Here is a 26,293-nt window from a genome sequence, read left to right on the forward strand (position 1 = left end):
AACGACATTTCTGTAGGCCGGAGATAGTATATCAACAGTGTTTTCTTTGGACAGTGGGCGACTTATAATGGTTTTATTTTGAAGATTGGAAAATTTTTGGAAACAGGTTTTGACTATTTCTTTTCAGGTTTTTTCAACAAGTGATTATCCCAGCTTAGTTTTTCTGTAATTTAATGAGCCCCATCACCAATCTTCTGAAGACAGCACTGAAAGTTGCCGAAAGAGCTCTTAAGACCAATGCAAACGAAACTACTTATAGGATGCTTACGCATGGCCTATAAGCGGACGGTGTCCATGTCGCAGCCAGGAGCAGGAACAGTTTTACACAGGTGCTCATCAGCAAGCAATCAAGTTTTTGGGTCACCTGGGTAAGTAATGTCAAAACAGTATGTATAAAAATCCTCCAAAAATCCATACGATGTTGAACTATTTTCCAATGAGGAAACCATTTCTTTAAATTCGACTATTTATTTAAAAATCTAGGGTCCTTGCTATCGTATAACAACATGATTAGATAAAAATTGGAAGATTATCAGCTGGTAACAGGCGTTTCTATGTCAGATCCAATTTAAGATTTAGGTCCTACACACTCACCGTCAAAGCTGTTATTTACAAAGTAGGATAAGCCTTCAGTTAGATAAGGACGTAAGACCAAAGAAACCAAGGATAGGCTTATTATTTTTTGAAACACAAGATATTCATACAGATTATGATAGCCGAGCGTTAGAGGCGAGGCCCATAGAGCTAACATGTCGGGGTTCTATTCCCAGTTTAGGCTTAGAATTTTATGTAATGTTTAATACGAAAATTCAGTAGAAAACAGTAACGAGTAAAGTGTACTTGCTTGTCACCTCCGTCCAGGACACCTAATTTGGTAGTTGGACATAATACACGCCTAAACTACAAAAAAATAGGCATTACTTTAATTAACCAAAAGCTTTGTGATCTTTAAGATGACGTAGATTTTGTAACCTTCTTTAAGAAGGTATCATAGAAGTGACTCAGATGGCTAAACCATATCGTCTTATGTATGTGAAACCTAGACGAAGAAGAAAAACGGAACTTCTTGGCTTGATAATTTTGAGGAAGGCCTAAGAAGAATGGAGTAAAGAGAATGAAATTGAAAGCAGAGAACAGAAATGCAGCACGTCTTTGGTTGAGCTGACTCAGGTTCCAACCGAAGGATTGAAGAAGTCTTATCCCAATCATTAGGTCCCTACTTCCCTTCCTTGAACCCTCCTAAAGAACCTGGTTGAGTTGTTTCTTCACCTGTGGATACTCTGGACGCAGTGAGAACTATAAATCTGAATTTTCAATAATCTCGGCTGTCTATAAATAATATTAAACGGTATTAGATAACTTTATTAAGCTTATAATTGGCCAAGCTTGAAAGCATCTAATAATCTGTTAATTCTGGACCATCACATGACACGGTCACGTGTCAACTGTTATATAATGATTTCACACTGGGCAAGCCCCCTATTCCTCAGCATCCACTCTGTTACTGCTGTTATTTTGGTCTGGAATATACCAAGAGATTATATTTGATTCAACTGTCATTTACAAGCATTTGCTGGTTCACTTCATTTTAGTTAGTTTGAAGCTATTCAATATTTCAATCTATTGTTATTGAAATTTGTAATAATTAAATTTTTATGAACTAATTATATAATAAAAACTTTTGTATGAATAAATTATATTAATTATATTTTGGTCCTATTTTTTAGTAAATTAGAAAAAGGAATATTAATCTTTCAATTGAAACTATTATATTAAAAAATATATTGGAAAAATGAGATAAACTTATAATTTCCCTTTGAACTGCTAACGGGGTAAATTACTATCAATATGTCTCGATTATCTACTCCTAACGCAGGAATTACAAAAAATGTAAATCTTTGAAGAATAAAAACTTAAGCATTCATGCTTTACGCAGAAGCCCGAGACTTCTATGTCATGGGAGGTGCCCAAAAACTAGTGGATGGCTAATGAACCCCTCTTGTCACTAATCTAATATCACTGCAGAGAGAAATCCTTGAAATATCTGCACATTAGTGTAGCTGCGGCAGAAGTAAAAAGAGAAAGAGCGGGTAACCGATAGAATGCGAGGATGAGAGAATACATGACCGTAGGAGGAGAGACAGCAATTACAATTCCATCATCCTCAGTACGGCTCTGATTAAAAAATAATTAAGAATATAATTTCTCTAATGGACAAATATAAATTTTATTAAAATAAATCATCAATGCGTCGGAAATGTAGTTTACAAATAGGTCACATTTATAACCAATTCTTTAATATATTATTAAGAACACTAAAAAATTTCTAATATAAAAAACATAATTCTTAATTACATTTGGTTCTTCTTTTTCTTCTCCCGTTAGGGAATTATTCAAAATAGCGAAAGGATTATAAATGTAGGGGAGCAGCACTTCATTAGCGTTAAAAAAAAACTTGTGTACATATATAATTTAGTTTAAGCGCTGTTATGAATAAGATTAAGTAAACGCTAATTGGATTAAAAACTTTTTTTTTTTTAGCAGAATAATAATCAGCTTATAGTTTTTATAATAATTTTTCCCCATATTCTTGTGTTTATTTTTAGATGATATAACAGCTGGTATCCGACAAGAATTTGTCGTGTTAAGAAGAATGTAAGTAAATGATTTTTTTAAGCTACCATTCGAACATATGTATGCTTATGTTTAAATAAAAAAAAAAACAAAAAACAAAAACTTTTTTCCACATTCGTTTAAATATTATATTATTATTATTATTATACATAAATTAGCAATGAGATCACGATTACTGAACATTCATTAGTCTATTAGCCTTATTTAATGACCAGATGTCATTGGCGCCTGAAGCTTCTTCAGCATAATGCCAGCCTTCAGGAGAGATATCATCATACCTGTACATCAATGGCTTCTAAAAATAGAAAATCTAAGGGTGGACAACCGGATTTTACCCCGGGATCTTTGCATGGGAAATCAGTGCCCTATTCATTGAATCTCATCCACCTTTTTAAATTTTTGTTTATAAAAAAAAAAGATAAATTTTATCACAAGCTTTGGTATTTTTCACATTTATTATTACTATTACTATTTCTACTATAGCGTTCCCTTCTTCGTATAAGTAGTTAAATGTGTTGAGAATTCACGGAATAGAGCAAGATCCAACTGCGACTTAACGAGATCTTTCTTGGACCTCTGGTAAAAGCAAACTTGTTTGTCATGGAAAGCCAAGACACATTTTGTCCATTCTTTTTTGTTTGTGTTTATTTCAATTTAATAAGCTATAGCTAAGTTGACAGGTCAGTTGTTATGTAGTAAAACCTCTTCTAACATAACTTCTGAATATAGGGGACAGGTATAAATAAATAATATTCAATTTCCTGGCATGAATATACGGAAGTGTCTGTATGCAAACATCCTATCAAGCTTCCTTAAAGGAAGATAGTACCTACCTACCTCTCTCTCTCTCTCTCTGTGTGTGTGTGTGTGTGTGTTCATTTCCAGAGAAAACAAAGTTTGCAAATAAGAGACGCCGCAATAATTTCTTTAACAGATAACAGAGAGAACAGAAAAAGAACAACCTTATCATTGAATCTATCCACTACTACAACTCTGAATTGAAAAGTTAGAGCTTGATTGGCGGGCAACTGTTGGGAGGAGTGTGGATAGGTAAATATTACAGAGCTCTACGTGGGTGGCGACAGACTTTCTTTTTAGTTTAAGGAAATGAGATGGAAATGGAAATGAAGAAAAGGAAAAGTAATAATTTACACAGAAGTATAAGAAAATTTTGTGTTAACAATTTGAAGTAAATTGTTTCAATCCTAGATTTTTCTTCTTCTATCATTCGGAATTTTAAAAGTGGGCAACTTTTATCAGTAATATCACCTGAGTTTGAAATTCGAAATTTAATTAAATTCTTAAAAATGCTATTTCTGCGACTCTCATTCACCTGATGCAGTTCTTATTTTGCTTTCCAGTTTCTTCTTTCCACTTCACGAAAAGTGCATACATGTTGCCCTGATTAATTGACGTTGTAATATAACGCAATGTTTCAACTGTTGCATACACATTTGAGTTATTGTGAATTGTTATTGTACGAAAAACAAACGGTGTTATAAATTATTCAAGTGGAATTTATTAAGAAGAAAGTATTGATGACTGAAAAAAATAGAGTACCATTTAAAAGGAGGTGGAAGGTAATATCAATTATAAAAATAAATAAAACAAAAACCTAATAAACTGGGTTGAAAAATCTATTATTTATTTTAGTTGAAATCAAGGGCTAAATTTCAAAATTTCTGTTTGTAATAATAGGTTTTTCAACCAGTCAGTTATTTAAGGAAAAGAACTTTCCGAGGAATTCTCTGCTTTGCGCAGCCAGTATGGGAGGGGGCAATTAAGAAGAACATGTTCAACATTTTTGTTTTCAGATGCAAGAAGTACGATGTTCAAGAGGCTGAAATTTGCATAAAATTCATTTCCAAGCTGGCCTATTAATTTCATTTATACTAAAATGAAGCTGTGAAATTATTTTTATAGCAAAAAGATGAATACCATAATTTAAATTTTGCATAAGCCCAAGGACGGAATACTTTTCCAGTAAATATTTTTTAGTTTTGTTATTGTTGCAATCAGTCTGCAACCAATGTTTCTCAAGTCTCAATAGTATATAAGATTGATGTTAACGATTTGATTCATTCAAAGTATTGAGATTTTTTATAAGGAAAAATTCTGCAGCAGAATTTTATGGAATCACTGTCAGAAGACTAAATTTTTCATGCAATAACACGCCAATCACTATTTCTAACAGGTAATAACTACCTTTATATGCATTCACGCCTCACTAGGATTGATGACCTCTCTGTAATGCCGGGGAAATTGATCATAGACCATCTGTAAGTTTGCTCTAAGATGAAGATATCCGCTCAGCCCTGTATGATTTACAATCACGTTTTAGACAACTACGCTATATTGGGGTCTCGAAGAGAAATGCCTGAAAGGCTTGGGTGAAAAAAATAAATAAATAGATAAATAATACAAAAATAATAACAGATAGTCAATACGATTTTGTAAAATATTTTTATCTAGATTAATAATTATTAAAAAAAAAAAAAATCCTGAATCTGGTTGTCGGTAACTAGAATAGAACAGAGATCTGCATATTGGAGAGGGTATTAACCCCAAAAGAGAGGTCCAAAATGGACTACTAGTTGTAAGGTGTATTTGAGCACAGCTCTAAACTCAGCTGGAAACATTAGGAATGCTGTGGAGATAGTAAATATTTGCGGACCTAAAGCTAACGTTTACCACCTACGCACTGGCTTAGCAAACATTCCAAATGTTTCTTTCTACATATGTACTCGTATTTCGCAGGAACAGTCGGCTGTTGACTTGGGCAGTAAATTAGTTTGGAATTATCGGGATGGTACAACAAAACGGGATTACTAGCTTTTAATTAACTCTTTAGTCAACTGAACTCATACACTTTTCCCATAACTACCTAATCCTAGAAACTCTCTATTTTCACGAAAAAGTTTTAAGCAAAACTAATAAGTGGCTCTCGGCATCGTATATTTAGGAAAGATCGAAAACCTCGCCGGGCTTGCGTTACACCAATCAATCTGGTTCCTCTACACACACAGGGAATTTCGGATCGATGGAGTCCTTTATCCATCGATTTTAAAAAATAATAATAAATTAAAAAAAAATGTGTAATATAATAGACCTACTTTTTCTCTTAGTGACTCTATCACAATGTGTTTCGGAAGTTCATGCCGCTGGAATTATTTCCATTCTGAATGAATATTGCCAAACTAGTTCTTTTCACTGCTTTAATTGGACTGAGTACTTCTGAAAACAATAAAAATTGTGGTAAGTAAATGGGCGCCATTTTAGTAAATAAGTGAACAAAATATTGATGAACAGAACTGACTGCAACCTACAAACTTAGTAACCAATCTCTTCAATAACTGATAATGTGGTTCAGTAAAAAACGACAACAGTACATGTCCAGTTTTGCGAACGGCTCCTTGAGCTGCATTCGGTAATTGACGTTCAATTACCTGTCACCGAGATATGCCAGATGGTACTTCAGTTCGCCAACCACCAGGCTCTAACCTTACTGTTCGTCGACCCTCCGAATTGTTTTTTTTTTTTTTTCTGTGGCAGAAATGTGCAAATGCTGTTTTTTAGGGTTCTCTAGATGATGTCCGTAAACTAATGTAGGGTGGTTCGGTAATTTTTTCCGTTCCAGACTCATGTTGTCGTGGGTGCCACAGGTCTCTTCTCTAGTATCTCTGTTCTGATAATACAGTTTTCTACAACCTTTGCCAACGCTTAAGTAAAAAAGAAGTGAAGCAGATAGATCGGAACTTGGTGATTTCTTAAGAAACAACATTATTTAAGCATCACTCTGAAGGACCAAGACCGTAAACAAAAGGATTTTGAGTTATAAAAAAAATGTAAGAGTTTTGTAAGCCAATTGGTTTAAAAATATAGATTTATAAAAAACAATAAACAGTACAATGATACAATAATAAATAATGCATAGTGAAGAGTAACGTAAGTCTAAAAGATGCGCGGCCAAAAGTGTTAGTGAATATGAAATAGAACAATGAAATCTGCTTGGCAGTATAGTTTGAAAAGTATACAATTATGAAGTAACATAAACAAGTAGCACTGAATGGAAAGCTATTCAAAGTTGATAAAATTCTGCCGTACAGAAATGTATAAGTAGATTATGTCACATGAATTGAATTAGTAAGAGTGTTGATGACACAGGATGGTACTGGAAATTCAGAAGGGACGCAGGATGGAACCGGGAGGTCAGATGGGACATAGGCTAGAACTGGGGGTTCAGAACGTAGTACCAGGAGATAAGGGAAAGCAAGGTAGGTATCTCGTATAAGAACATTTGTGTATATACGCGTGTTATGGGCCTGGTGAGGTAGAATTCATTATTTAAATTTCATTTCAATCTTTGAGTCAATCCCGCTGTCGGCTTTTACACTAGGGTCTGTCAGACAGATAATAGAATTCTATACAACTCATCGCTGTCACTATAATTCTAAAATATTTTTAAAAGTGGCAAACACCTTAACGGGCAGTTTGTTTTTTGAACATGCTTAGGTGCATTAAATGAGTTGTATAAAAATAAAAATTATACTTTATTTACCTCATTTTATAAAATATCCTAACAAAGAAGGTATTTTGGGAAAAAAAGTCGATGATGTTCCAAGTTCACTGTAACTGTGAAGAGTTATTCATCACAAATTCGTTCCCATTGGGCTTTACCAATCATAAATCGTGTTGGAAGTGGAAGGGCTCAAAATATACCTTGGTCAAGACAGTAGAACTGCAATCCCCGTAAACCCCCTTCTAACCGACTCTCCCACTGTAAATAGAGTAAGAATCAGGCAAACCACTCACAGCACTGCAAAGAGCTTAAAACCTAGTCAAGAAGTCAAAAAACAAAGTGCAAACGAAGAAGCAAGAAAAGGATTACCCATGGAAACCAGTCTAGGATGCAAGAAGAAAGCAAGATTTCAAGTAATTCCATCTAACTACTGTATAATTTACTGTACATGGTTACAATAACGTTCCAAAATAAGTACCAAAAAACGCACTGATAGACGCCCCTAGTGTTGTAACACAGTATGAAAGCAGCGTTGAACAACGTACCATGAACGTACAAATGGAGAAGAAATGTATTATTGAAAATTATATCCCTTACAATCGGCAGAAATTCCAGAAGCATTGCGGGGAGGGAGTTCCAGGTAAGGGGATTTTGGTTTGGTTCATATTTGGAATATACGTTTATGTACCGCTCTAAGGGCGACCGGATCACTTCTGTGAGATGAAGGTATTTTGGAGGCTATAATAATTGTAGATTCACTGAGGATAATTGCATCATCTGTACGGCTAATGTACACATTCACAGCTGCATCCATCTCAAAAAAAAAAAAAAAAAAAAACTACATCAATACAATTTGTTGTATACACTACGTATTTTAGCATTTTATTGTCCTTGACTACAAGATAATAATAATTTAATAATAATATTTATTTACTAACTTTACATACATATGTACACAAATTTGAAGAGTACAGAAATTGAGGTTTCAAGCTTAGCGTCTACATACACTCAACAGATTATTTTTAGTACAGATTAAAAGGTAACAAATTGACTTCAAGATTTATACATAAGGGCAACAAAAGCAAATATATATCCACATAGTTATACTTATTTCTTACGAGTGTTTTTATTTATCGGATTATGATTACAGTCATTCAGATTGAGTAGAAACCTGTGTATACAGCAACTCAACTCATTTGAGATAACCATTGAGTCAACCATTGACTGTTAAGTTAGGCAGTAAGAAGTTCAATAAATTTGAAAGATATTCTAAGGCTCAAAATCAATATTATATATTAGTTACTTTTTTTTCGGAAGTTTGTTTATAATCTTGAATTATAATATTTGGAACCTACGTGTAAGGGAATTTCAGGCAGTTGATATGTACTCTACCGGGAATTTCACCTGCTAAATGGCAATTTGAATTGTGGTAGAACATTGGCTTCCATTGGGGAGTAATTAGTATTCACTCTGTATCGCTCCTTATCACAAAGATAGAAGGAACATTCCTGCCTCTAAATTTATTATCCCATATAGAGTAAAAGACGTTTTGTTGTTACCAGTTTACTACAGTTAGCCCATATTTCATTTGTAAACTCTCAAGGGACTACTGACAGCAACTTGCTGTGAAAAATCCCTCAATCTGAAGTTAACCTTTTACACAGTGTTTTTATTTTGAGATTTCCTTGGAAAACTGCAATAACAATTTTCTTTCAACTTGGTATTCTCATTTTCCAAATGTAACTTCTTCTTTCCTAACATCCTCTTTGATAAACTGAGACACTTCGCTAATCGCGAGAAAGCAAAATTGTCTTTAACAGACCAAATTTTCTCTCACAGCCAAATTCTAGAGAAGAGTATCGAATGCAAACTGACCAAAATTTCCTGGACTTTAAAAATTGCAAACTATAACGTTCTTTTTTCAAGATTGTATGAGGCCATGAAGGGAATTAACATACCATAAAAGATTAGTTCATCGTTTCTTTGGAAATTTGCTTTGATACGAAGACTATTGCCGTCAATAAAGTTCAATAATACAGTACTAAGGGTTTTGTACGGGAGAGCTAGCGTCAGATAGAGATAAGGGAAATGATTTGGGATTCGCTAATCACGAATAGTTTGCACACGTGAACATACTGTGCAAATTCTCTGTATTTTAACAATCCCTAAAATACACTAATTACAATTCTCACAAAATTTTAAAATATCGAAAGTAAAACAAATTTTTTTTAAACAAATTGTTAGAACATGAATTATTTAAGTTGCAAAGTTTATAAATCACATAGCGAAATAACAATATCAGCGGTAAATCTAGGAGTTATTTATGTGCAAACAGATAACTCTGCAAAAGTGAACTTCCTAATCAAGGTGATTTATAGTTGATTTACCCGAGTAGCAGTTGACTGGATACAGAGTGGAGATGTTACATGCCAATATCCACTCCAACTAGGAGGTGGTAAGCCGGAATCTAGTATGCTTCATACCGTCTAGTCGGCCATGTATGTTAGTCACAGGCTGTTTCACCCTGGCATTGGTAGGATTAGCTTCTTTACGGTACTTTAAGTATCCAATGCTACATGAATAATTTGATGACGATTTAATTATTTTTAATACATTCTGATAGATCTTTCATTTAGCCCCAGACCAGCTACTGATATCGACTACGGAAAATAACTTCGTTCACATTTACTACAAATGAGAAACAAAAATTCTACGTAAATTTCCCTTAAATTTGAAGCTATTTACATAGGCGCCAAGGTAGCTCAATGGTTAGATGCGCGACCCGCAAAGCTAAGGATACATTGTAGAACTGGGTTCGATTACCGGTCCAGACCTTTGGATTTATTCGATGTATTAAATGAGAAAATTAAGAATATTAGCTATCCGCCTTCATTCATGGTATTTAATCGTTAGTTGGATGGAAACACCTTCTGGAATAACAGGCATTACTAGTACCTTCTTGTACATTCACTGAAGTGATTTATCTGAGGAAGGAAATTTTTTTTTTAAAAAAAGAAGAAAAGAATTGCAGTTCCCTCTACTTTAATATCCAAAAACAAATCTAAATTCAAAACACTAAAAAAATGTCCTGGCTAATTAGAAAGACGCAGAAAGAAGAGAGAGAGAGAAAATTCATGAGATTAGAACATTTTCGTCCTAATTCCATGACTCTCAAAACAAATATTCCCAGTGAATTTCGAAGATCTAACCACTTCCTAGAAATAAGAGGAAATTTTCGACAATCAAAAGAGATAAAATATTATTTTAAATCTATAAACACAGATTCGACCCAATTAAACTTATTAAAAAATGAAACGCTACCAGTTTTAAATAATTCAACCATTCAGCGCTTTATTTACTAAATGGTTCTCAGCGCCAACAATGTGTAGAAACCAATAGATTCTTTAATACAATACTCCTGTCTCCTAGAGATATTTTAGTGCCATAAATTTGCTGTGGTTAAAAAATTATTGTTTTCCGATTCAAGTTTTAATAATAAAATGGAGAATTTAACAAAATCTACAAAAAATTAAGTTGGTAGGCAACAGATGTATTTCCCAGTCATTATATTTCGAGTTCCGCATTCAAACATCCGACTTCTATTCCGTCAGAAGAGTTTGTCAGAGAATATTAGTTATTTATTTGACAAGTGTGGAAAGTAGTACTTTTCCTCACGCGAGGCAGGGTTTGCACGCACGAGCGAGCGAAGCGATGCGAGTGCAAGTGCAAATTGCCGCGTGTGAGGAAAATACTTTACACTAGAGTTAAATATTATATTTTTTCAGCAACCATTTATTAACTAATAAAATTAAAAATTTCATTTTTACAGTCTACAAAAAGTAATTTATTTATTATAAACATTTATTGTTATATTACAATTATTTACATTACTTACGTATTTACATTACTTATTACATTTTCTGCTGCTTCTTTTATTGATGGAGGAGTGTTTTCTAAACAGGCATCACTAGAATCCATTTTAAATTTCTGTAAGGTAACACTATAACCTTTTTAACTGTTATAATTAAAAATATCTAATTATTTATTAAAGTATTATTTTTATTTCTATATTCCTTTCAATTTTTATTTTATTTTTTAATATTCGTTTTTTAATTATTTAAATAAAATAAATTTAAATAAGCTTATTAGAGTTTTACAGAAAATATTTATGTTAATAACAAAACTTCTTATATCAAGGAAGCACAATAAAGTTTTTCCACTCACTTGTGCGGAAAGTGACACTAATGGGAATTTCCCCCCACTAGTGTGGGAAGTTGGGCATTACACAGCTGATTTTAATTGAGTAATGAGAACTTCCCTACACGGTTGCAGAAAAAATCTATTTTCCAACTCGACTTGCTTAAATTAGTTTGTTTTCTAATTAATAAATTATCTGCTTCTTTTTACCAATCACTCCCTTAAACATTATTTTCTTCTTTTAAGTTTATACTTTCAACTTTATTTTTTAATTTACCACTTTTCACATACTTGTATAGGTATAATGGTGGAGATGTACTACACCCTTAGTTACTAAAGTGGGAGGAGGAGTGTACATGCCTTGACTGGACTAATTACTTCCACAGCTCGCTAACTGTGTAAATCAACATCTGACAGAACCTCAATATACAGAGCTCTAACATATCAACATACTCATCTCACTAGGGCGTTAATGAACACGTAAGCGCGTATGTGTAACATTTCCCAACACAAATGATGCCACTTTCGGACTCAGCGGTGGTTAACACGTTACCATGTCACTTGTCACTTATTGAAATAGTTTTGGCCCTTTGTTATGGAAGTTCTCAAATCAATATTCTATAGCATCAATGTACATTTTAATCTCCTACAAAAGACAATTCTTCAGCCGGAAGTAACAGTTTTGGTTTGAAAACAATAAAAGATGGTGAACGCAATGTTTTTTTTAAAAAATAAAACAAAAAAAGCACACTTTCAAAATTTTACCTTTAACAAGTTTCTAAGATAACTTTAAAATTTTTATATTTTGATAAAATATTTTCGAATTTATTCAGTTTTGTAAACATTGTGCTCTTTTTAAGAATTTACTTACTTGTTGTGGCTGGAAACATCCTGTAGTGCCCTTAGCGAAAGGGATGCTTGGCACAACGACTCGCGCAGCTACTTTCTTCCGGCTATGACCTTCCATTTCCACGACGCACCAGAAGTCCTGAACAGCTGCACTTATCTTCTTAACAAACATCAGCTGGTCTCCTCTGATTTGCTGCTGCTGTACATACAGAAACAAGAAATGTAATGAATCAGATTATAATTTTAGTACATTTCAACATAATATGAATATACATAAACAAAAAATCCTAGGTTGCTTGAGAACGCTTCTTTCTGTGTCAGTGACTTAACTATTCTCACATACCTTAGCATTCCATTTACAACTGAAGTTTACATTAAATGCTTGCATATTTATAAACTAATTTATAAACAAAAACAAAAAATAAATAAACAACCAAAATATTTAGAAGAGTGGAAACTCTGTGAAGATACTAGACAAAATTGTCGCCCAAGGCAATTTCCATAAACACTTTCCATTGAAAGCATTATTAGGGCCTAACCTAATTTGTTGAAAGTTATTAGCTAAACGGAAGAGATCTACTGAACGTTCTTGATAAGAAAGAGACGTGATAAGAATTCATTGTAGCAGTTCTAGCTGTTCATACTGTTCTCTTATTTTATTTATTTATATATTTTTTAGTAATTTTTATAAAATTTCAGCATTTTCAGCCTATTTAACTATTTTTACATCGTTTATTCAAGGATTTTTTCCTGTTTTTTTTTTCTTGAAAATATGGTGGTGCTGTACAATTAATATCTTTCTGCAGTTATGTTCCAAACTTTGGGTTCAATTTCCATAGATAATTAGTAGCAGGATGCCAACACTTTTCTCGTTGTTTAGGGGTCCGGATGTTGAAAAACACAGTTCTTTTTATGTGATAGCCTGTCCAAAGTTTTGGTCATCTACCGATTTTTTTAGACGCTCATATGTAGTTTGTCCAAATAAACAGTGTAGAATACTCAGCTCGATCTGAGTTCACACCATCCTTGATTTTATCTTTTCCACCTTACTTGTTTTCTTTAATTCCTGTTTTGAGAGGAACGATTTTGGACTTTCCATCTGTTTAGTAAATTATTTTGATTGATCAGAAAATGTTTAAGAAATAAATTGATATATAGTTTAATTAGTTCAACATACGTTACAGTTAAATGGATATCCAATTTACAATGTTACAGTTGGTTTAAAGAATAATTCAAAATGATAGTGGAGTATACTCCTGATATGATATGATTTAAACACGCACTCACTAGCCCAACTCACATGACCGACTGCCCTACACAGACAGACTGCGACTCAAGGTACAAAGTACCTTGTTGTTGTTTGATGATAAACCACAACTTCCAAATTTTTCAATGAATTTACTTAACATACCGCCCACCAAAATTTGGAACTTTTGAAGAACTTTGAAGATAATAATATGAGATGTGATGTGATGAGAAGTTGCGTGATGATGTGGATGGTGGTCTGGATATGATGTAGAAATTGATTAAGGCATGTTCTCATTCAGTTGAGGTAGAGGTGCTAGCTTAGTTACAGGGCGCTTATAGACTCCTTGAGCTGTCTTCACAGTAGCTACTCGAACGATACCATCAGGGCCAGGATGAATACTGATAACTCGAGCAAGGGGCCACTGTAATGGCCAGGTGTGTAAATCTTTTAGGAGGACCATGTCACCAACCTTTAAATTGGTTGTTGTAGTAATCCACTTGGTACGTTGTTGTAGCGTTTGGAGGTACTCTTTCTGCCAACGATTCCAAAAATGTTGTACTCGCTCTCTCAGATATTGCCAACGAGTTAAGTGATTAAGAGGTACGTCTGTTAATGTGGCTTCAGGAAGAGCAGTGAGTGGCGCTCCGATTAGAAAGTGCCCCGGAGTGAGAGGTAGAAGATCTTGAGGGTCTGTAGACAGAGGTTGAAGCGGCCGTGAGTTTAATATAGCTTCGATTTTTATGAAGATGTTGTTCAACTCTTGGGATGAAAATGTAGAACTGCCAATAAGTTTGCGAAGCAGAGTTTTGGTAGACTTGACTCCTGCCTCCCAGATTCCACCAAAATGAGGTGCTTGAGGAGGATTAAATAACCATGTGATATGATGATGATTGATGTGATCAAGAATGCATGCTTGAGTAGTTTCTGAGTCATGCCAGGCAGCTACTTCAGCTAGATAGTTAGCAGCGCCAACAAAGTTCTTTCCACAGTCGGAGAGCATTTTAACAGGTTTGCCCCTCCTTGCAATAAAACGATCTAGAGCATCAATGAAAGCTTCAGTGGATAGTGAATGCACCAATTCAAGATGAACTGCTTTGGTAGATAAGCATACAAATAAACATAAATACACCTTCACCAGCGGTGACTTTCGTCGAGGCGTCTCCTTGCATAGAAATGGTCCAGCAAAGTCTACTCCTGTTTGGTAGAAAGCTCTGACTGAAGACAGCCGCTCGGGAGGTAGATCGCCCATAAGTGGTGCTCGGTTTGATTTGGTCATTTTATGGCAGATGATGCATGTTCGTTTCCGTTGTTTCACCAAACTCCGTCCAGCAGGAATCCAATATTGTTGTTGAATAGCAGCAAGAAGAGTTGCAGGTCCGGCATGTGCATGTTCTATATGAAAATAATCTATCAAAATGTTAGTGAATTGAGAACGTCTTGGAAGTAAAATTGGATGTTTGGATTCAATAGGTAAGGAAGAATGGCGTAAGCGACCGCCCACCCTAAGAATACCAGTTTGATCGACAAATACATTAAGGCATAACATTAATGGAGTTGGGTTAAGGTGATCATTGAACGCTTCCGGATAATAATGATGTTGTAAAAGTTTGATACATTTGATGTTAGCAGCGTCAAATTCTAAAGCAGTGATAGGACCCTTAGGTCTGATGTGATCGGAAAACTTTGATTTTGGTACAAATCTGAGGGCGTAAGCTAACGAATTGACCAGACGACGGTATTTAGAAAATCTTTCAGGCCAGTTGATGAAATCCGATACGTGAAAAGTAACAGTTAACGTTACATGAGAGGATTTGATTTCAGGTATGTTTTCAGACGAGATACTAGTTTCATTTGAGGGCCATAAGGTCTCAGGTTGGATCTACCACGGGGGGCCCGCCCACCATAAGGGATGATTCAATAACTGGGTTGGCAGCAAACCTCTTGAGCAGCAGTCGGCAGGATTTTCATGGGAAGTGATATGCTTCCAGCATTTAATATCGGTTAGTTCGCTGATGCGAACTACGCGATGTGCAACAAAGGTCTTCAATGTGTGTGCTGGAATTTGAAACCAGCTAAGCACAGTAGCTGAATCGGTGAAAAACCAAGTAGATTCGATTCGGAGGTGTTTAATGAATTTGGCAATAGATGTGTACAATGAAGCAAGCAATAATGCACCACAAAGTTCCAAGCGGGGAATTGTCATGGGCTTTAGTGGAGCCAATTTAGATTTAGATTTAAGGAGGAAAACTTTCCTCTTCGAATTCATGATGGAGACTGCACCCGTGACTATGTCGTCAACATAGGTGTCATGGGTAAGAGCCTTAGTGGCTAGAGGAAAAAGTGCACCTTCATCAGTCACAAGCTGTTGAATGACCTGTAAGGCCAAGAAGGGAGATGATTTGAGTCCATAGGTAACTGTGGTTAACTCGAATTCTTCAATGGGGTGATCAGAAGAAAAGCGCCACAAAATATGTTGATAGACTCTATCATCAACGGATATAAGTATCTGACGATACATCTTAACAATATCTGCAGTAATCACGAATCGATGTTTTCGAAAATTCAAAATGATGTCACTGATATCCGTTTGTAGTTTGGGGCCTGCACCCAGATAATCATTTAGTGATCCAAAAGTTGTTCTGCAAGAACCGTCAAAAACAACACGCAATTTCGATTCACCGTTTACAATCTTCGAAACCCCATGATGAGGTATTACGCATTTTACGGGTCTGTTAGTTGTTACCATGTGCCCCAGGTCAAGATATTCTTGCAGAAATGAATGATACTGATGGGAAAGAGCGGAATCGCGTGCAAGTTTAAACTCCACATTGCGTAATCTGTGTAAAGCACACAAATGTGTTGGGCCTAGATAATTAGGTACGGAGAGAAATGGCAATGAAACGACATAACGCCCATCAGGCATTCGAGAATGAGTAGCTTTGAAATGATCTTCGCAAAATTGATCGTCGGGTGATAAAGTGGGCTGCTCAGTTTTGATGGTCTCGATTTCCCAAAATCTTTCCATAAGGGAATAAACATCTGAAGAAGTAATAAAGAATGATGATGTAGATTGAGAACAGGAAAGCTCCGTGCATTTACCCATAATAATTTGACCAAAGATGGTACTAAGTAGTTTTGGTTCCTTTTGATTAAAATTAAACTCACAGGGAGGTGAAGAACAGTCTAAGATCTGTAAGAAAAGATCCGCTCCGAGAAGAAAATCAATAGGACCTGGGTTCCAGAAGTCAGGATCCGCTAAATTCAGATGAATGTAGCGTTTCCATATTGATGGGGGTAACCTTTGATGGGGTAATTGTTGTGTAATGATTGGGATAACAACAGCCTCTGTGTGGAGGTCAGGTGATACGGAGCAAAGTGATCGTAATGTACACATTACCTTCTTGGTTGGTGTTAATAACATGGATTGACCAATTCCAGATACAGATATGTTAAAGGGAATAGAGGGTAATTGTAACATGGAAGCGCATGATTCTGTTATAAAAGAGTATTGACTACCGCAATCTATAACTACTCTTATCGGATGGAAAACACCATTGACGTCACAAATTTGAACAATTGCTGTGCCCAAAAGCACTTCCGGGGTATGGTTAGCAGAAATGGCAGAGAATGCTACATTTGTAGCAGATGGTTCCTCCTTATTAGTAGAAGGTAACTGAGAAGTCGGCTGAGTAATGGATGGCACACTAGGTATGGATGGTTGTAAATGTAAGGTGGTATGATGACGTCCTCCACATTGGCGACACTTCCAACGAGAAGTACATTCTCTCGTACGATGGCCACGATAAAGGCAATTTTTACAGCCAGCCCAATTTTTTAAAATATCATAACGTTGTTTAGGCGTGCCTCGAACATAAGTGGGACATTCCGTAAGCTTATGCCTTTGCTTACATAGAAAACATGTTGGAGAACGAGAGGAAGAAACAAGTTGATTCGCCTCGTTTACTACTGATGGAGAAGAGGTTGTATTTGTAAAGAATGAATTGGAAGGTTTGATAGGAGTTCTATTTGATCTAGTGTTATTGTGCTTAAAAGGTTGATTAAGGATTGGAGTTAAATCCCTTTTGCCCCTTTCTGTAATGTCTTTGGCGTTTACCTTCTTTCGCACAAATTTGGCTAGGTCATCGCAAGTGGGAAATTCATCTGCAGCAGCCAATTCGAATGACTCTCTTGTGCTTTCATCCAAGCAGCGAAGAGCTAGTTCAAACATAATGTACTTTGACGAATTAGGAATTTTAATTTTTTCGAAGGAAGTGACATTTTCAATGACAACCTGCATAAAGTGTTGCAATGACGCTGCTGTAGCTTTACCTGTGAGAGGTTTAAAATTCAGTATCTGGTCAAGGTAGAATGCTGCGAGTTTTCTCTTATTGTCATAATGTTGAAGCAATGCTGACCAGGCTTGTTCGTAGCCTACCTCAGAAACTGGTACATGTTTAATGACAGAAAGGGCAGAACCCTGTAAGTTAGCAAGAAGAAAGTGATATTTCTCAACAGCTGTCAACGAAGTTTCATCATGGACCATGGAACTGAAAGTATCTCTAAATAAGGGCCAATCTTGCAACTTGCCAGAAAATACTGGTATTGTGATATGAGGAAGTCGTGATCGAATAGAAATACACTGAGATAGGTCTAACAGTGAATTCTGAATTGAAGTGGTAGGCCTGGGTTGATATGAGGCGCAATGAATTTCAAAAATAGCCCCGGCTTCATAATAAAAGTCTTTGGTAGCCCTAAGAATTGTCGATTCTCGTTTGGACGGAAATTCCGATTCTGCATCCTTTGCCAAATAAAGTGACTTAATTTCAGCCCATTCATTCATAAATTTTTCATAAGTTACATCAAGTGATCTAAACATCCCTTTAAATAACGAAATTGCTGTGGAATCAGTGCTAATTCGGCGGCCAGTCTCACAAATTGACTTAATATCATCGGCTAGCGAAAACGCCTTGTCTTTATGCAGGATGATTTTTTGATCTAATGACAGCTTGAGAGGTTCCGTCATGTTAAAAAATGTAAAATAAAATGAGATATACCGGAATACGCAAAGATAGATATTAAGAGAAAAGGAAAGTTACAGAATTCAGAAGATTAGAGCAAAATCAGAAAGCTAGAAAAATAATACAAATAACATAAAATATGCATGAATTAATAACTAATGTAAACGTCTATAAATAGAGACAACAAGATAATATTACATATAATTCTAACTTAACATAGGCTTTGATTCAAGATAAACACAAAGAATTATGAAAATAAACACAAATTAAATAAATCAGAAATGATTACATTGAACAAATGAGAGCCTACAAAATAGTGATAGTTAATATTGAAATGCAGTTTGCAAATATGAAAATACAATAATTAATTACTCTTGTATTTAGGATTATACCTAAATTTTATTGCCACACTTCGTAAAGCAACACACTTTAAAAATTAACGGAAGCGATAGCTCTATGACGCTTTAACTTACGGCAAAAATCAGAACTAACGACAGCGTACTCCAAAACTCGAGTACCGCATGGTTAGTTATTTCTATAATTTAAAGATTATTTAGATGAAATGACGAATTTAGTTTTATTTTAATTTTTCAAGTGTGTTAAGAAACTATAGCTATGGTTTTCTTTGAAAATATTAATCAGTATTTCACAGTAACAGCAAAAATAATAATATAATATAATGGTTTTGATTGAAAATACAATTATTTTTAGTTATTTAGGCATTATAGCCTGATTGAGACAAACACTGTTTAATCTGAATGCTCTATAATAGATGTGGACTGTATATCTGTAGATCGTTAGTTCAAAATCCGGCCCGGATGGGACCAGAAAATGTTTAGTAAATTATTTTGATTGATCAGAAAATGTTTAAGAAATAAATTGATATATAGTTTAATTAGTTCAACATACGTTACAGTTAAATGGATATCCAATTTACAATGTTACAGTTGGTTTAAAGAATAATTCAAAATGATAGTGGAGTATACTCCTGATATGATATGATTTAAACACGCACTCACTAGCCCAACTCACATGACCGACTGCCCTACACAGACAGACTGCGACTCAAGGTACAAAGTACCTTGTTGTTGTTTGATGATAAACCACAACTTCCAAATTTTTCAATGAATTTACTTAACACCATCCATCTTTAGAGATTTGTTCATCTGTTGCTAGTTAAGAACTCACATTTTGTCAAATACTTACTTACTTGTTTGCGGAGTTTCAAATATTATTGAATCTAAAAGTGGAGTATGTGACAGAAGTATTGTAAATAGTATTCAAATTCTCTGCACCCAACTGATGAACCAATCTCTAATAAAAAAATTCAAAACTTAAAAGAATACAATTAACCAACTCTGTGGAGCAAACCACATTTTCAAAAATTAATGCTATTTGAAGGTCAAGTTTCCTTGATAAAACTGAGTTCTAGGATCTGTTTTGAGAGTTGGTTTGTCAGAGCACTGTAATAGGGTGAAACTATTAATATATATTAATAATGTTCACTAGAATGATTACACTATTTAATGAATTTAAAATTTTTATAGCCCTGCATTTATCAAACATGCAATTGTACATAATTTTTTTTTTTGTAAAAAAGACTTTTAGGTCTGTTTGAATGGCATGCTAGATGCTTAATAAAGAAGGAGCGCGGACGGAAGAGGAGGAGAAGGTTTCTAGCAAGCAAAGTAGGTTGGTTTTCTGTGATTTAAGAAGCTTTCTAGTTAAGAAAATATCGACAGAGGGAGAAAAAAAGAATAGCTATGCTGTTCTTGTTATTACAATTCCAAAAATTAGAAACAGCTTATCGTTTCTTTATAGACTTAGAATGAATCCAGGATTTTCCTTTTTTTTTTAGGATCCAGGATTTAAAAAAAAGAGACAAATAACAAGGAAAATGATAATAAATTAGCCGGAAACTTCTGAACGTGTGCTTTTGGAGGGAGTTTAATGAAACGTGCTCACTAGCACTTAATCACTGTCAGAGGGGTTTTATCCAGCTTCTCTTTTGGCAGGGCAATGCACCTATTACCACGGAGAGTTGTGGAAGAAGTCGGAAGGATTGAAGGCACTTTGGTAAATGTGCATCAGGATTTTTCTTCAATCTTAAGTGATAATAGAAAATGTCCGTTTGGGGTTAAGAGTTGTAATGAACATTTCACTTTGGGAATTAGAAATGAGAAGTTGTAAAAACAAAGAAATCCATTTACTCAGTTATCGGAAGAAGGTAAGTCAGAATTTACTTAAGAAGTTTAGGAATAGAGGAGAATATGTAACGCTGCAATTATGTTTCTGTGCACTGCTTAGCCTGCAACTTTTTTTTTAAATAACCATTAATTTAATATTAATTTTGCATAACCATTTTCGATTATTCCGCTTCTTTGCAAAGGCAATAAATTAGAATTCTCAGCAACTTAATCATAATTGTCAATTCTATAGCTTGTTAATTATATCTCCACCTGTGCATAATCTCGCTTACATTTACACAATTTGACCAGTTTAACTAAACCAATGCATTGTCAGATAAATCAGATACAGATTTATTTCAACAAATATAAATTAATATAAATAATTTCCATTAGTAGGTCTTTGAAGTATTACAGAATTCAGTTAAAATTTATCATGTAATTTATAAGCGATTAAGTTTTATTATTAATTAAAATTAAGCTTCATAATTAATTCGTAATTATGCCAAATGAAATAAACCTATATAAATGTATTGGTACACTCATCTCTGGCGACTATACGGTAACCTGTGGCAGAATGACATTAGACTCATGAGACAACTTAAAAGAAATTTACAAAAACTGAGAACCGAAAAATATGACGCTATCATTACAAATCTGTCTAAGAACCATAAAACTCTCTGAACATCAACACTCAGGGAATTATTAATTAAATAACCTACCTTCTCCACTAAGACGGAAAAACAGTTTTAAGCTAGGCGAAAATTTGTCTGGATAGTTAGAACTCGGAACAAATCTGTAGTTTGGCTTCAGCCACAGGTAAAATAAATTCCATAAGCTGACTGGTTTTCTCAAAAATCTGCTGCTAATGCTAACAGATTGTTCACGAAGCATTGTCGACTAAGAGGACACCTGAAAAAGGTGGGTCTGGAACGAGATAACGCCTCAATTTCAGTGGAGAGATAAAGGAAATACTATTAAACCTTCTGACTGTAATTCCGTTACCTATGGGGAAGCTACTAGGTGTTTGTGGGAGGGCCCACCTGCAACCCTCGCGGATTCTGGGATTTCTTGAATATCTGAGGTCGCGTTGGGCTTCGCCTGGTATCAGAAATGGAGGGACTAATCTTAAAGGTCGCAGTAGAGAGTTATGTTAGAGGGGAAGAAAGCTAATAATCCCTTATTACTGTCTACTTCATGAATGCTTAATTTCCCCTTGGTGTTGTAGGGAAACTGTTGGAATGCAGGCAGAAACCTTTTACTTATCCAATCAGAAAGTTTCTGTAAATTCTTCTAACACTACCGTTAGCATTAGATGTTTCGTATAATTTAACATTGACTCTCTTGAAAAAACAAAATATCGTACAATAATCTTATAAAATATTTTTTTAAATAAAATGGATGAACATTACGAAGAGAAGAAAAATAACAAATATTTGAGTTGATAAAAGGAAGAATAAAAGGGCAGAAGAAACAGAAGGTGTAGCGGAGACACCTTCAACAACCGTAGCACGTGACTCTGTCCAAGTTTATCACTTCACACTTGAAGTGGCAAAGAAAAGAGAGATATGAGGTTTTCCAGCGCTGGAAAAGATCTAGCGCCATCTGCTCGCCACCGCTTCAAACAAACACACCCCCACACTTAGAATACATATTTCTGTGGTGCCTTCTATATTTATTTTATTTTTTCAATCCATTATCTCAATGTTCACTATTTTTTTGTTTTAAGTTTATGACCTGTTGTTTTTACGATAGTTATTTATCGTAACTTAATGATAAAGATGTTCTTTTGTTAATTAACTCTTAATTTTTTAATAAAAGAATTAAATTTCCAAAAACAAATTAAAAGCAACAGAGGTTTCTAAATTTTGTTCTCACTATCAAGACAATGGTTTGCTGAATATACGAGTACGAGTATGAGTATATAACAGAAATGACAGTTATTCCATTCTGCACTTCATGGTTATGTATGCAAATAATGTTCGCATAATATTCGTGAGTAAGAAATGCTGATTAAGTGCGTGACTGATTTACTAATAACAAAAACTCTTCAACTCAAAATACGTGAAATAGCATCTTTATGGTACTTGCACGTAGTATGAAGCACTTAGCAGAACATACTTGATCTTCTCTATTATTTTCAACAAGGAGTTGGAGCTGCTATCATCTTAGTCTTAATAGATATCCTTGTCAGGAAGAGGGTGCTTCTTCTTGTACTTCTTAGCCGTAGACTAGTAAGATATATGTTCAGCTTAATTTGGTCGCACCCTTTTATGTTCTTCCAAGGACTTCTCCGATTCCTTAGTTCTCCAATTTTTAATTTTCTCTAATAAAATTGCTTGGGGAAGCATCATCTCTTATGCTGCCCTCTATCATGGAATGTCGCGAATACCCAGGTGAGCTTCTCGATGTGCCAATGAGTCTTCTCCTACATTCTCATACTCTAACTTAGGCCAAGGTTTAAATTAATGATTAAAGCTAAATGGAACAGTAAAAGTTAAATTTTTTTTAAAAAAAGGGAAGAGGGAATATCAGAACAGATAATTCAAATCAAATGAAAGCCGACTTCCACAATTTATACGAGCATTTAAGCTATCCTTGTTTGGATATAACTAACATCTCTCGTCAAAGCAAACCCTGAACTCACTGAAACAATGATGTTCTGTGATCTGCAATATCTGATTTGAAGGCTGTCTGTGTTGGCTCTAGGTAGGTGAATTTCCTTTTTCAGTCAACAAACACGCCACGCGATCCACACCATTGTTTTCAGCGTTAAGTTCAACCGCTATAATTACTGAAAATAAAAATATTCATCTTATGGAAGTTAATCGCTGTTTACGGAGTAATTTTACGTTAAAAGCACAATTAGAAAAGAGATTGTTACTAAAAATTTAATTAATTTTTATAAAATATTTTAATTTCACGACGATAAACTTTCTACTGCTGCTAACACTTTAAAAAATGAAAGAAATAAAACCAAACTTTAATTTCACTTAAAGAAAAAATAAAATGAAATAAAAACTTAATGAGAATAGAAAAATAAAATTAAACAAAAAATTAATTATAAGAGATATAATAAAAACATCGTTTCTAAAAGTGTTTTCTTTCGTTCTTAATTTTTAAACAAAAATTTCTCTTAATTATAATAAAGATTTTTATACCCTCTTATTAATTATTTTGTGGACATTTACTTAGTGTGTCTCTGAGAGAAAATTAATTATAAAATTAAACATAATTTAAAAATAAACATTCTATTATTTTTCTTCGTGAATGAGTCGGAATTACAGTTGAAACTTCATTACTTTTATTAAAGAGATGAAGTTATTTCTCTAAAGTTTTAAATCTTTCACTCTGCTTTAGAAGTTCAAAAATTTTAGCCCAAAACTATTATTTCTCTAGAGTTTTAAATCTTTCACTCTGCTTTAGAAGTTCAAAAATTTTAGCCCAAAACTATTATTTCTCTAGAGTTTTAAATCTTTCACTCTGCTTTAGAAGTTCAAAAATTTTAGCCCAAAACTAATCATTTTGTCCAGGAGTTATGATGTGTAATAAAGGGTGGAGCTTAAAATCTCTTGATGGTAGGTAACAGGAACATATGGTGACTCAGTTAGGCCATTACTAAAGTAAACCTAGATACTTTTTTAACTAGATTACTTTCTGATAGCGCTCACTACTTTTGCCACGGTTTGAATTCAGCCCTTTTTAGTGAACCAAAGCTTTTTTTGAAAACGTCCAAAAAGGTATGTTAGGGTTAGGTTAAGGTCTTGGATAGGAAAAGCTGGACTATTTAAAAGAACAAACCCTTCATCAATTCTTAAGACCTAATAATGCTTGTATTTGAAGCATTTTTAATACAAATTAAGAAGATCTTAAGGAGAATAGACTGTTTTCAAATGTCATTTTATTAGGTTCACTGTAAAAAAGTTAAAAAAATTAAGTTAAAACTCAAAGTTTACAGGAAACGTTGAGAACTGATCATTGAAGGTAGCATGCTAGTTTTGAAACCATATTATTAAAATTAATTGCCTAATAATTAGAAATTCAAACGGTTTTCTGATATTTAAAGAATCAATTTTGGAAATAAATAACGTTAATTTCGTTAATTCTTGGTAGCAATATAGGGCTTCCTATAAGATCCGGTCCAAGAAGGAGTCACCACCTATTCTTATCTCGCCCAAGGGCCATATTCTAGCTTGGCACAACTAGACCAAACTATCACTACTGGAGAGAGCTGTATTTCATCGGCCCCTCCATAGCTCTGTCTGATTATTACCTCAACGTTCCAACTCTTGCCAAACAAGCAATCCGATCCGTAACAGTTTAGTCCAGAAATTGTTTATATGTAAATAGTATGTATTATTTTAATGTAAATTAGTTGTGTTTATAGTGGGGATAAAAATAGAGTGGAGGGCATCCTCACAGGGTTTTCTCTCTCAAGATTCGTAATATCAGCAGCAGTCCAACATTATGGATATAGCTAACTTCTCCTGTAATATTGACCAAGATATTGCAGCATCACCAAACACGTGAAACCGTAAATGAAGAATTAAAATAAATTGTATGCAATTTACTTCTTCCACTTCGAAACATAACACTGGCTCATCTGCATCATCAACAAACTCTTCTTCTAAACCTTAGATGGACGACTTCTACAAGAAAGCGACTAGTAATGAACACACTACATTATATAGCTCAAGGCTATCTTAGGGCCCGCAGTGCAAAGACATTATCCGTTACTCGATACAATAATCATGCTACGACGGATATCATAGATATGGGCATGTGATGTGCAACTCTTTTGAACTATAGAATTGATCTAAATGTGACTATGTTGGAAAATTAATGCTTATTTAGACTAAAAACGCATAGTCTTAGCTCTCAGGCCGAAAACTTCCCCACCCATCATGCCTCGTGTAGACAGAAGTGCAAATGTTGCACTCATGGAGTATGGGATACGGATAGAGACAATTTTTAAAAGCATCTCAAAGGAACCGAGTCAGGATCTCAAGACTGCTTCCTTCAGTTGATTTTCTTTCAGCAAATATAAATACGCTAAAGTAAAATAAGCTGGAAAGTTTTTCAGAGCCAATTAATTGTTTTCATTGTGAACAAAACAACGAAAAAGAAAAGCTTTTTGTTGAATTTTTGAAATCAAAGAATGTCTCATGAATGTGCGCTTACGTCACACTATAAATTATATAATGTTCATGACGTACATGGTCGGAACAGTAGAAGGAACTCTTTAAATGATCCAATTTACGCAGCAGTAACAAGAATACAAATAATCTAAGCGTGAAATTATCAAATATAGAGTATTAATTATTGTTTAATAATGGACAAATTATTTAAAAAATGAAAAATTTGTTACGTTTTCATAATAATACTTTCTTTACTCGGATTAATAACAATCTACTTGAATGAATTTAGTTTAAAATGGGTACGTTACTGTAAATTGGTTTGTATGTAACGTGATTAAGTTTGTGATAGTAATTCACTAGAGTTACAGTATTCACTCGTATATAGTTTTAGTGCTCTCTTAATCTATTAGTTCGTGCTTAACGTGCTAGAGCTATATTTAGCACCAAAATTCGAACGCATACACAATTAAGTTTGTATTAGCTAACAAAATTTAAGCTAATCT

At 34.4% G+C, this 26,293-nt stretch overlaps 1 protein-coding gene across 8 annotated transcripts in view; it reads right to left on the bottom strand.

Moving 5' to 3' along the window:
* The window catches only part of LOC141453928 (uncharacterized), a 133,456-nt gene that overhangs the window by 69,549 nt on the left and 37,614 nt on the right, over nt 1–26,293 (bottom strand). For 4 of the 8 annotated variants that reach the window (XM_074127553.1, XM_074127554.1, XM_074127551.1 and 1 more), the window contains exons 1-3: nt 13,377–14,997; nt 12,222–12,398; nt 5,748–5,868 (exon numbers count right to left, since the gene is read on the bottom strand). In XM_074127553.1, coding sequence (XP_073983654.1) covers nt 13,726–14,994 — 1,269 coding nt within the window. In that variant the 5' untranslated portion in view covers nt 14,995–14,997 and the 3' untranslated portion in view covers nt 5,748–5,868; nt 12,222–12,398; nt 13,377–13,725. Of the gene's footprint in view, nt 1–2,355; nt 2,692–4,592; nt 4,950–5,747; nt 5,869–12,221; nt 12,399–13,376; nt 14,998–26,293 lie in introns of those variants that run through there. The other 4 variants (XR_012458313.1, XR_012458315.1, XM_074127555.1 and 1 more) reach the window with 3 other exon arrangements.

Source organism: Rhodnius prolixus, unplaced genomic scaffold (genome assembly GCF_049639745.1).
Source record: "Rhodnius prolixus isolate KJV_2025 unplaced genomic scaffold, Rpr scaffold_9, whole genome shotgun sequence".
Classification (NCBI taxonomy): Eukaryota; Metazoa; Arthropoda; class Insecta; order Hemiptera; family Reduviidae; genus Rhodnius; species Rhodnius prolixus.